The sequence below is a fragment of the Cibotium barometz genome, chromosome 36 (genome assembly GCF_041138505.1).
Source record: "Cibotium barometz isolate CiBa-2024 chromosome 36, ASM4113850v1, whole genome shotgun sequence".
Lineage (NCBI taxonomy): Eukaryota > Viridiplantae > Streptophyta > Polypodiopsida > Cyatheales > Cibotiaceae > Cibotium > Cibotium barometz.
This window is the reverse complement of record NC_141081.1, coordinates 27,258,156-27,270,877: the sequence shown is the minus strand read 5'-3', so window position 1 is coordinate 27,270,877 and position 12,722 is coordinate 27,258,156. Positions and strand designations below refer to the sequence as shown.

The 12,722-nt window shown below is 42.9% G+C and overlaps 1 protein-coding gene across 4 annotated transcripts; it reads left to right on the top strand.

Moving 5' to 3' along the window:
- Window positions 1-5,867: 5,867 nt before the first annotated feature.
- Window positions 5,868-11,864, top strand: LOC147617712 (pentatricopeptide repeat-containing protein At5g27110-like). 4 transcript variants are annotated; one of them, XM_086775962.1, is made up of 6 exons: window positions 5,868-6,058; window positions 6,140-8,665; window positions 8,752-9,273; window positions 9,412-9,491; window positions 9,609-9,675; window positions 11,000-11,864. In XM_086775962.1, exons 1-3 carry the CDS (start codon window positions 6,036-6,038, stop codon window positions 8,975-8,977), a joined length of 2,775 nt encoding a protein of 924 aa, XP_086632088.1. In that variant the 5' UTR covers window positions 5,868-6,035; the 3' UTR covers window positions 8,978-9,273; window positions 9,412-9,491; window positions 9,609-9,675; window positions 11,000-11,864. The 4 variants fall into 4 exon arrangements, with proteins under 4 accessions (XP_086632088.1, XP_086632089.1, XP_086632087.1 ...); XM_086775963.1 differs by lacking the exon at window positions 11,000-11,864 and having other exon boundaries at window positions 9,612-10,262; XM_086775961.1 differs by lacking the exon at window positions 11,000-11,864 and having other exon boundaries at window positions 9,609-10,262.
- The last annotated feature ends 858 nt before the right edge of the window (window positions 11,865-12,722 follow it).

The following is a 12,722-nucleotide window of genomic DNA, read 5'->3' as shown; positions in this document are numbered from 1 at the left end:
TGAGATGAGTAGCTGGTATGCACCAGTAGTAAACATCTTGCCATTTCTATTACCCTTTACAACCAAGCGACACTTATTTTTGAAGTCTTCCACAAAACATCCTTGAGGATTAAACCTAACTTGCAGACCCTGCTCAACCATTTTTCCAACAAAAATCAGATTCTTTGTAATATTTAGAACATGAAGTACATCAACCAAGTACTTCATTTTGCCATCCTACATAAAAAATTGGCACTTTACCAACATGCGCAACGGGATGTGCAGTATGATCACCTGTTTCTACATAACCTGTTTTTTCATTTTTTGCATATCTCTAAACCACTCAGCATGACTGGTCATGTGGTTAGAGGCGCCAGAATCCACATACCATATATCTTGAGATCCTAACACATCCCCTGTTATGGAACTAAGCATGTGCTGCATCACAAATAGCTGCTCACTTTTGTCATCACCTCCATGTTTGCTAGATGATGCATAGTTGCCTTGCTGCAACTTTCCACTTTTAATGTCATTCTGCTTTTTGTAGCAGTCCTTTGCCATGTGTCCTAGTTTGCCACAGTAATATCACTCTATGCTATTTGCATTTTGATTTCTTTGCCAACCACCTCGGCCTCTTTGGCTCCCCCTACCTCTAGACTATCCTCTTCCATGTGTATGATTGCTGCTGTGAATCACTGGACTGTTGTTGTCCAGAATTCTGATTTCCTTGTCGGCCACCACCTTGGCCTCGACCACGGCCTCTACCTCTACCTCTACCTGAATTAGAGTAGAAGGCATGTTCCGATGTGTTCTTGCTTTGTGAAGAAGAATCCTCACCTAAAGCCTTTTCTTCTATAATTAGCATAGATATCAAGTCCCGAAAGTTGGGAATATTCTCCCTAACTGCAATGAAGGTCTTGAATGGCTTGTACTCTTTGCCAAGCCCATTCAGACAGACACTCACCAAATCATCATCCTCCACTGATACATTGATAGACCCAAGGGATTCAACAATGCCCTTGATCTTTAAGGCATATTCATTGATGAACATGCTTTTCTTTTCCATAGTATGCAACTCTTGCTTTAACTGCAACTTCCTTGCCTTTGTGTTAGTCTGGAACATCTGAACCAGATTCTGCCATGCAACTGCTGGAGTGTTTGCATCCTATATGTTTCCTATCATGTCTGTGACACTAATTGAAAGCCAGTACATGACTTTTCTTGCACCTTGATTCCAATCCTTGAATGCTTTTATATCTGCAGGAGTGGCATTCTCCTAAGATAACTCTGGAGGCTCCTCATTGTCTCTTTCTACATAATCTCAAAATCCTTTACCCATTAGGAATTTGGTCATTTTGAACTTTCAGGCATGGAAGTTATTCTTATCCAGCTTCTCACTAACAATCTGATTAATTCCATCAGACATGTTTTCCTACAGCAATCAAATAACCTACAAACTGACAACTTCTGTATGCAACATGTAATACAGCAGTATCTCCTGTAACTGCTGCAGTAGTAGTAGCAGTACTTCAGCACAGCCTACGTGTCACCAAATGTGACCAGAGTACATGTACATACACCCAGTAACAACAATACATGTGCAAACCCTGTCTGCACTTCCAAAATGCACTGCTGCACTGATAACCAAATTTCGAGCAGAAACAGTTATCTACTGGAACTTCCAAAAAACTGCCAAAAATACCTTGCAGTGATGAAACGGGGCCGTAACATTCCCCGAAACGTGAATCTGGATGATAAAATGCATTGGACCGCTCTCGCACGAAGACAGATCCTCAATCGGAGATGTGTAGCTCTCCCAGAGCTACTGAGGGGGTGTTGTACCTAAACCAAGAAGGGGAAAGAGATGATGATGCTCTTACTCGTGTAGTACTGCTTCCTTCCTTGCTTGTTCTTGCCTCTTGCTTGCCTCCTTAGCTCTCACATGAACCAAGCTCTGATACCATAAAGAGAATGTGGGGGGGAGGGAGAGCTTCAAACCCTAGCAAGTAAACACACACACACGAGAGAGCAAGACACAAGAGAGAGATGGATAGTTGAATTTTCTTCTATCTTCTTCTTCTATACTCAACCAACATAACATAAAGATAAGAGTACACACTATATGGGTTAGAACTCAACTACTACAACATACAAGGGTTGGTCTATAATGTGAACCCGACTAAATGAGCTGACGCTATAACTATGCCAGTCTCTAGTAATCCAAAATGGCTATCACACAGCTTGTCATCCCACTGGCCGCATATCACCCATAATCTCACCAACCATTCCAGTGGTGTAGATGCAAAAGCTATAACCCAGGCAGGTCATCAATGTAAGCCCGTAGCACTAGTTGAGCTCGATATCTCAACATCGGTGACACCGCTCCACCTTTGGTTCCATTGGACCTTGGTAGTACAGCATTGCCCCCTGTCAAAATGGCTCATTGAGTTTCCTTAAAGTATCCAGGCAAGAAAAAGGAGGATCCGGATACCCATGTTGCCAACTTTGAGAATATTTGGTGCACTAATGGTATTCCACCCCCACCATTGTTCCCACAGTTACCAAGAGGAATGCTTTCAGCGGCACTTTTGATGTGGTGAGGCAACCAATTGGCATGCTCAATATGGCCCTAACAATTTTCTTGCCTTTGAGAATTTACGGGATTCTTTCCTTCACCGTTTTTGGAAAGACAAGACCTCTTCCCAGGTGCTGGATAAGCTCTGATAGTGGCGCAGAAGCGGTTGCCAGTGGAAGATTATGCAGCACGTTTTCGTACTCTTTGGAGTCGGGTGGATCCTACGGATTGTCCAACTGAAGCTTTGATGGGGGAATGGTTTGTTCATGGATTGTGCAAAAAGCTAAAGCCAGCTATCACTTTCGGTAGATCTTACGGTTGGGTGCTTTGATAACTTGGTGGAAGCAGCCTGTCATGCTGAGCGCAGCTTTGATAAGTCACACTTTTAAGAAGGGAAAGCATAAGCACGATTCGTATTCCTTGGATGATGACTAGGAAGGAGAGGATGCTTGGATATGGACTCAAATTCAGAGTCGAATTCAGATTCCAAGCACCAGAACGAGAAGAAGTGGAGATAGAAGCTAGATAAGGAAGTTGATGAATGATTGTTGGCAGTATTGGGAGAAGTTCACTGGAGGAAGTGTAGGCGGGACTGGATCCGGATTTCATCCTAGAGTTTAATAATGTGCCATGCTCCAATGAAGGCCATACCAAAGAGGAGTGCAAGTTGACCCCATATTGTTGTTTGATCTACGAGACCAATACACATAGCACAAAAGCTTGGCGATACAATAGTCGTGTTCATCGTCCATAATGAGTGGCAAGTCCAGTGCAACCCAGCATTTCTGTGTGCCGTCAATCCGGTAAATGCTGGTGCACCACCATATCGTCTCTATGGGCGCGAAAGATTCAGAGGTGCACACGAAGGCAACTTTCACTGTTATTACTGTAAAGCCCCAAGTCACTGCAAGTCTAAATGCCTGGCCTAAAAGCACCATTAAAGGGAATTATAAAAAAATCAAGCCAAGGGGTCTACTTCTAAGGCTCCGGCAATTAATATAGTCCAAATTTAGCCTATTCTAGTGGAAGACAGTCCACCAATGGTGGCTACACTGGCGAGACGATAGTGACACATTCACAGGAGCCAGTGATGAAAGAGAAGCATGATTTGCCAAGAGCAAAGAACAAACCCACGGATTGGGTGTAACAAAAGTGTGTCCGAGGACAAGGTTGCCAGGTTAGTGCAAGAAGCATAAGGGGCGGTCTAGAATGACCAACAGGTTCCTTCCTAGATCCCAGTGGTTGAGCATTGTTCACAGGCAAGAACAACTTTGTAGTCACTAAAGCATAGTCAGGAAAGTACGCTTGTCATTCCTACTTATGGGAAGCTTAACGAAGGCCAAAGTAAGAAGCAGCTCGAGGATGGTGCAGGAAGAATCCGCCATCTGGGAGGAACTCACAAAAGACGAAGGAGGCCTGAAAGTGCTAGTTTGCATAGGATGCGCTAAAGAAGTCCAATTGGACGATACTCCACCAAAGAGGTGAGAAGTTATACACAAGCCACAGGAAGCACAAAGCTTGAGTTAGATGGGGGAGCAGACCTCAGTGAAAGATAAGTCCATTAAAGCAAAATGATATTGTCTTGGCAGTTTGAAAAGTAGAAACAATCTGAATGTGGAAAGACAGTAGCTTTTGAGTATAATCTTTGGGAAGATTTGAAGAATATGACACTGGATCAGCTACTATGTCTAGTACACCAATTACTGTACATAGTTAATTCGGAAGCTTGTGGGTGAAGACTACGTTGCTGAGGTTCCAACCGCAGTAGTGAGCACCTAGGAAGACAAAGAGGACTATGTTAAATTTGTAGCAATGTGATGAGCTATGATGGATCAAATGCAAGAATCAACATAATTAGCAAGTGATTAGATGATGATTAAGATGAGATTAGTAAGTAATTAATCTAATAGCTTAATGTAGGCATGGATACTCAAAAACCAACAAATTCTCATTAGGCCAATGTCTCAATTTATAGGTTGTACATCCACAAGATGTCAAGCATCAAATCCCACTGATTTCTCCTTGATTTTTGCCACCTCCCCTATATCTGGGGGCACCTTTTCCTAGAATCTTTCCACACCCCTATATTCACTCATGCTACCCTTGATTCTCTCATCAGTAGCTACCTCTCACCTTTTCACTGCTGCTAATAGCTTAATGTAGGCATGGATACTCAAAAACCAACAAATTCTCATTAGGCCAATGTCTCAATTTATAGGTTGTACATCCACAAGATGTCAAGCATCAAATCCCACTGATTTCTCCTTGATTTTTGCCACCTCCCCTATATCTGGGGGCACCTTTTCCTAGAATCTTTCCACACCCCTATATTCACTCATGCTACCCTTGATTCTCTCATCAGTAGCTACCTCTCACCTTTTCACTGCTGCTACCCACTTAATTACAGACTCCCTTTTACAGTCTCTTGCTAAGGGCTTGTTCCTGCACACACCCATTCACTTGCATATTTCAACAAACTAGTCATCCTTTAACGTCCAGCCAATTGTGGATTGGGATGAGGTGATTCCAAAAGTAACAGTTTAGATACAGGGGAAGACCATCAAAGGTGTGATTCTTGGTGGCGAATCTAGAGTAAATATTATTATGGATAAAACCCATCGGGAATTGGGCATCCTAGAGTACGAATTGGAACCGGCTCCATTTCTCATTTGAATGGCAAATCAATGAAGAGTGAATCCACTTGGGTTAATCTGAAACTCTAAAATATAGATAACAGGATGTGATTTCCCAGTAGCTTTCATTGTGTTGAGAATGGAAGAAGTTGCCAAATCTTACCGATTTGAGAAACCCATTAGATAGAATTGGATTAGGATTTTAAGAAAATTTATTTCAAGAAACTATAGAATCTGGTTTTGTTTTTACTTATCCTTGCCATCAAGTAAGTTTGTCTTTCATCCATGGGGCGGACTACCCAACCGAGTGTGCCAGGTGCTAACCCGTAGCTACCCTTAGATATAGTTATTCGCCGAATAGTTATGCATTTATCCTTAATTATTAATTCAACTGACATACTGGAAGTGTGTCACTTTGTACCACAACTGTTAACATTGTATGGTATAAAACACAAGCATATGTATGATTGAGAGCAGAAGAAGCAATATGCACAGATACTGATGGTTTGCCGATTACCTGTCTTTTGTTTATTTCTTTGTGCTGTTAGTCATTTATGTTCTTTATCTGTAATATGTTAACATGAATAACAGTACATCATGGCTTTTTGCCAACATTTATGAAATGTAGCTAAAGTGAATGATTGGTCCTCAAGGAATTTTTATACTTTATACATGGAATTTTTGTACTTTGTTGGATTGGTTTTGATCGTATTGTTGCTGCTATAAATGGGTGGTTTTCATTGGGTGGGTTTCTTCTTTTTGTGCATGGTTTCCCCTTTCACTTTAAAGGGAGGAATATCTTGATCTTATGGCATAAAGCGAAACGAAGAAGAATCAGAGGCGGTGGAATGCGGAGAGGCATCTCGGTGAGGTATATGACTTTTCTAAGATTTTTAACTGTGGTTGGTTAACATACTAGGTCTACAAATATCTTATTATCATGTAATTTCAGGAGCACCCCATGCTACCTTAACCATCCAAGAGCAGCTTTATGTAGTGAAACCCTAAAATCTGAATCAGATCAGCTAGATAAAGCATTCAAAACTGTGCAGCTTTTGGATCAGAAAGGAATCCCTGTATCCAGAGACATTATATACTCCATCCTGCAAGAATGCATCAAGCAGAAGCACCTGCCATCTGGAAGAAGAGTGCATTCCCTCATGGTCTATAGAGGTCTGGACTCCACGGCCTGCTTTGGTGATCACCTTATCCGCCTTTTCGCCTCTTGTGGAAGCTTGCCAGAAGCTAACCATGTGTTTGATAATGTCACATGTCCGAGAACACACACATGGAATACCATCATCTCAGCACATGTTACCCTTGGTCAAAGTGACAGAGCTCTTGATTTGTATCAGAACATGCAGCAGGCAGGAGCTGCTGCAGCAGACAAAGTGACAGTATCATGCATCCTCAAAGCATGTAGCACCATAGGAGCTTTAGGGCAAGGTAGGGTCATACATGGACATGCTATTGAAGAGGTTTTTGAATGTGATGTGATTATTATGAATACCCTTGTGGACATGTATGTCAAATGTAGTAGCATTGAGGATGCACAGGATGTGTTTGATGGGTTGCCGAATCGGAACGTAGTGTCGTGGGGTGCCATCATTGCTGGGTATGCTCAGCAAGGGCACAATGCTTGTGCTCTTGAGCTTTTTGAGAAGATGCAACAGGAGGGTTTTGTGCCGAGCAGAGCTGTTTTTTTGGTGGTCTTGAAAGCATGTAGCAGTGTCGGAGACATCACGCAAGGTAGGCAAGTCCATGACCAAATCATAAGGAATGGACTTGAAGCAGAAGTGTCTATTGGGAGCACCCTTGTTGACACATATGCAAAATGTGGAAGCTTGGAGGAGGCTAATGCAGTTTTCAAAGAAACATCAAATGCAGATGTTGTTACATGGGGTGCCATTATTGCAGGATATACCGACAATGGATATGGATGCCAAGCTCTTGAAGTTTATGGGAAAATGCAAGAAACAAGTATAAAGCCTAACACAGCCATATTCTCCAGTGTTTTAAAAGCATGCAGCAGCATAGGTGACCTAGGGCAGGGCATGCTAATACACAAGGAGATCATAAGAACTGATTTGGAGCTTGATCCGGTTGTTCGAACTGGCCTTGTCGATATGTATTCAAAGTGTGGAAGCCTCGAGAAGGCTTGGAAAATTTTTGATGATTCATTGGATCGTGACAATGTGCTGTGGGGTGCAATCATTACTGCATATGTCCAGCATGGTCACAGTGATTATGCTATGGAACTCTTTAAGCGAATGTTAGAGGAGGGCATAAGGCCAAAAATAGAAACATACATGTCCTTGTTGAAAGGTTGTGGCAGTGGAGACTCATGCCATGGTTGGCTAGTACATGACCGGATTATTAGGAGTGGACATGAGTTAAATGTTGCACTTGGAAGTGCTGTGGTCGATATGTATGCCAAACATGGTAATTTAGAGGAGGCACGCGTGGTATTTGACCAACTACATGATCCAAATGTGATATCATGGGGTGGAATGATAGCCGGTTATGTTCAACAAGGGCTTGATCTCAGTGCTCTGACCCTTTTCAACACTATGCAGAAGGATGGCATAAAGCCAGACAAAGCTACACTTTCTTGCGTTCTGAAAGCATGTGGTAGCGTAGGTGCCATAGAGGAGGGCAGGAAGGTACATGAGTTGGTAATCAAGAATAATCATGAATCAGACTCAATTGTTAATAGCTCACTCTTGGACATGTATGCCAAATGTGGGAGCTTAGGTGAAGCCTGCAAGGTGTTCGATGATGCTGCATTTCGAGATGTAGTATTGTGGGGTGCAATCATAGCAAGTTGCACCCGGCATGGCAACTTTAATCTGGCCAGTCAGTATCTGACTGACATGCAAAGAAACGGGTTGAAGCCAGTTGACATCATCTTTACCAGTATGCTAACGGCTTGCTGTTACGCTGGTGTACTGGAGGAAGGCCAACGGGTTTTTAAATCCATGAGAGAAGACTATGGCATCATGCCCGATAAAGAGCACTACAGCTGCATGGTTGACCTATTGAGCCGTGCAGGGCGTCTAAATGATGCTCAGACACTTTTGCAGTCTATTCCTACTGAACCAGATGTTATCATGTGGACATCTCTGCTCACAGGTTGCAAAACATACGGCAATGTGGAGATGGGAAGTCGATGTTTTGAGAATGTACTTGAAGTGAATCCCAAGGATGCTTCTGCTCATGTGCTTATGTCTCATATATATGGCAATGCATGGATGCTGAAAAAATCTGACAATATTAAAGAGCTGAGAAGATGTGCCAGAGCATGGAAAAAGCCTGGAAAGGCTTGGATTGAGGTTAACAACAAGATGCATGAGTTTGTTGTGGGAAAGAAAAGCTACCCACCAGTGAGAGATGATGTATCTAGCAAATTTATGAATCTAAGCAGGCTAATAAAGGAGGAAGGATTTTTGCCTCAACTGGACTTGCTTCTGGATTCTGTGTGAGTATTGTAATGAACTGGCTCGGCCTTCATTTGGCGGTATATGGCATGGTAAATTTCTGAGCATTTATCGTTTATGATATCAGACTTTACTCAAGACGGACTGTGCGCGATTCAGGCCAGATATGCAGCCAGCATCCTTCCCCTCCGCCCATCCCTTTGTGCCCAGCATATGGGCATACTTGGGCCGAGCGAACAGGCGGAGGCCTTTGCAGGTCTCTTTACAGGTCTTTACAGACAGCCCCCACTGGGGTACTGTTGAGGTCTTACAAGCCCTCACAAAACGTTGTTTCTGTGCAAAAAGCACACTAGGTTTTCCTGGCAGATCTTGAACCAGATCCTCTCTCATTGGCCAGCCAGTGCTTGCCTGTCGCTTGTCCAGCCAGTATTTCCAGTCCAACATTTTCTTCACAATAGGCATTACCTGGCAACCAGCTTGGATGGAGGTGGGATGGGCGATATCTGTACTAGCTGCCCGCCTGTGTCTCACAACTCCAGTGCATTTGAGTGTCCAAATTTGCTAGTCCAACAAGCCAGATTTATATCCGTATCCAACCTCAAATGTCCCTTTTGATTTGAACTGGGAGGAGAGAAATCCAAAAACCTAGGTAAACTCACATGTGCATTGAGATTTTTGCCTGCTTTTGCCTGAACTTACCTACATTAATTAAATGCACTTGATCAGGGCTACCTTGTTGTCATTTGCATTTGGTAGGACAACCTTCAAGTCTGGTGTTTATGTGCAGTTATGCAGTTTGAGACCATGAGAAGTATCTGGGTTCTTTCTGGGGCAAATCTTGCCCAAATCATGTTACTGACTTTCTTGGTAGGTTACTGAAAGTTCTTTAGTGCTGTGTATTCTTTGGTACTTTTGTGCTTTCCCAGAGCAACCATTGCACAAATTTCTAAAGTGTGTCAATTGTTTGCTTCTTTTTTATGGCAGAAGAGGGGTGCATGGACCAGACTTTTGGACCCAAGAATTGCAACCCCAGAGAGCCGCAATCTTCCAGGTACAGACTGAGTCTTCCGGATTTTAATACAAAACTACAGTACTAGATGGTGTATTCTCCTTTAGACTATCGTGGTGTATTTCCCTTTATGCTATCGTCAACAGCTTCAGATCCAAAACAGCCCCTTGTTGGGTACAAAAGATAAAAAACAACCCCAAATCAACACAATGAGAACCAGAACAACCACATCGTTTGGTCCATGCAGTCTGTACAGCAATATTGCAGATTGTACAGCTATCTGCACAACTGGTGGCAGTCTGCAAAGTTATTGCTCAGACAGAGTGGGTCATCTGTATGCTTGTCCATATATTGGTTGCACATGTGGGTCGGTACAGCTAAATCCTGGTACATAGCAGTCCGTACACTAGGAATGTATCAGTCCATACGCCGGGAGTCCTCGCTTCTGAAGATGATGTCCTGATTTTCCCTCAGCTTCTTTTGCATTGATGTCTCTCAAAAGTGACACATCAGCTTTAATTTTAGATAGTCTGGCCTGCTTTTCTTTCTTGACTTCAATATCCTTGGTCACTATATGGGCCTTTTCACAGGTGCAAAAGTATAAGTTAATATATTAAAACGTTGGAAGCATATCAGTTAACATTAAGGGTGATCAGTCCTCAAATATTCTCATCATCCAGTAAATTACAACCGTTATATAGTGTCAAAAGCACACACTGAACTTGACTCGTCAAAATCCTGATTTAAAGCAATTGACTTGAAGACTTCTTGTTTTCTTTTGTGATTTGGTAGGACTTGTAAGAAAATACGACTTGTGCGTTTACACGAACAAAAGCAAGAGAGATTGAGAACAATATTGAATTAATGTTGCAAACTGAATTACAAGCTGATGAAGTTTGCGATGTCATCATTTGGGCATTCTTTCCACTTTGGACCTATGGACGAGTTCCATAGTGTGGACCAAGTTGGCAGGGAAGTAGGGGACTTATGTCTACGCCAAGGGTCAGGAGGCTGGATCTGGTAGGTCTGGGGAGGTTGGTTGGTGCTTAGATCCAGAGTACGGTATCCCGATTGGCCTCAGGACATCTTGTCTATGCCTAGAATGACCATCGGCACAAGCTAAATGAAAGGGAGATTGCCCAATACATTTTGTGCATTGCATTGCATATTTGCATGCATGGCAAATGTTTTCGCATTAAATGTTTTATTGCTTGCAAGATCTAGATGTCCACTTTATGGGTTGGGGACACCCTCTCGTAAACTGTGTTTGTGAATTTGTATTCTGACCAAGCTTATGGGTTGTAATATCATTTCCAACACTTTGTTTATTTTTGTAGTAGTCATATGTTATAACATGTTTTTGCAGGTACACACTTCGTTAAAGTTTGGACGGACACTTAAGTGAGTTTGGACATTGCAATAATACCAGCTGGCCAGGACCATTTGGGCAGCCACCTCTTCACTAATGTGATATGGGCTCTCCCTATGGGCACCCTCTCCACACACTTACGGTAGGTGTGTGGCCAGGACCATTTGGGCAGCCACCTCTTCACTAATATGATATGGGCTCTCCCTATGGGCACCCTCTCCACACACTTATGGTAGGTGTGTGGCCAAGGGTGAGGTGGCCAAAAGCCACCGCCTTCCAAGAAATGAAGGCATGACTCTTTCAAAGGGGTCAACCAGGGGCTGCGCATCTCTACAAGAAAGAAAACCAGCTATCGGCTTCAGCTGAGCTGCTTGTACACATGCGCCAGTGCTATCCGTACATTGATTTTCATGCTTCCAAAATGTTAGAGATGATCAATCCATTATCCAGCACAAGATTTTGGATGTTGGGATACTTTGGATCCGGCCAGCTAACCAATGGTTTAGCCTCAATAATTTTCCATGTGGCAGGACTTTCGCGCCATTAGAATGCATCGTCCTTACACAGCATGCATCAGTCTTCCTGTACAGCCGTACTGTCCATACAGTCGCATACAACTGTTCATACTGCTGTATTGGTGCGCGAGCTGCTTGTACAGTCATGACGTCATCATTTGCCAATTGCACTCAAGTCCTGAGAGAGGAGGAGTAACACGACATGCCTACGCTACATCCACGTACTTGTTCATATCTGTCTTCTGTGTCTTGGCTCGAGGTACCCCTACAAAGATACAAGCCATTAAGGATTGGCCGGAACTCAAATCGGTCCATGAGATTCGTAGCTTTCTTGGTTTATGCTCATACTAGAGGAGGTTCATATATCATTTTACCTTGATTGGTTTCGCCATTGCACGAGTTGACCAAGAAATGGGCTGCGTTTAGATGGTCAAAAGCTGAAATTGATGCTTTCCAAAAGCTCAAGTATGCCATAATTGAGGGGCTGGTTTTGGTGATTCGAGACTTGCGAGTTTGTGTGATGTCAAAGAGATGCATCCATTCAGTGTGGAATGTGATGCATGTGGTAGGTGCATAGGGTTTGTCCTAAATCAAAGAGGACATGCCTTGATTATGAGAGCAAGAGAATCAGAGATATGTCAAGCTTTCTCTTGGCATTTATGAGAAACGTGAAAGAGTGTGACATGTGAAGAGTTTGATCGTAGTAAAACAACCCTAGTCTGCACTTAATTGCACTTAAGAGATAGACAAGAATACAGTTCAATGCAATGCAATGCAACTATATTAAATGAATGAAGATTACAAGAAAGATATGGAAAGATCTGCGGAGAAATCTGGTGCGGAATGCTGGTGGTGGAACTACATGCTTGAATGCTTATGACTGGATGCTTCTATCTGACTAATGAAGCTTCTCCTGTGAACAAGGGCTGAAGTCCACGACTGGGGAGTGCTTCACTGATAACTGTGACTGCTCCTGCTAGTCTTTGATGGCTGAAGACAACTTTGTTTGAGCACTAATGAGATATCTAAAATGAAGATGTGATTGCTGCTTAAATTGGTAACTCAGGACTGGGTCGGTTGCTGAATTGCAGTCGGACTGGCCCATAAAGCCACTGACTTGCATACATGCGAGGTTGTCGACTGGTCCAATCCCTTGCACATGTGCTGCCTAATATACCTGCTTGCTGCCTAATATGCTTTTTTAA

What these genes read in the sequence shown, in the direction of transcription:
- LOC147617712 (XM_086775962.1), top strand. Translation starts at nt 6,036, where the DNA reads ATGCGGAGAGGCATCTCGGTGAG. An exon ending in CGGAGAGGCATCTCGGTGAG is followed by an intron (nt 6,059 to 6,139) that starts GTATATGACTTT and finishes ATGTAATTTCAG; the next exon opens with GAGCACCCCATGCTACCTTA. An exon ending in GACTTGCTTCTGGATTCTGT is followed by an intron (nt 8,666 to 8,751) that starts GTGAGTATTGTA and finishes TTATGATATCAG; the next exon opens with ACTTTACTCAAGACGGACTG.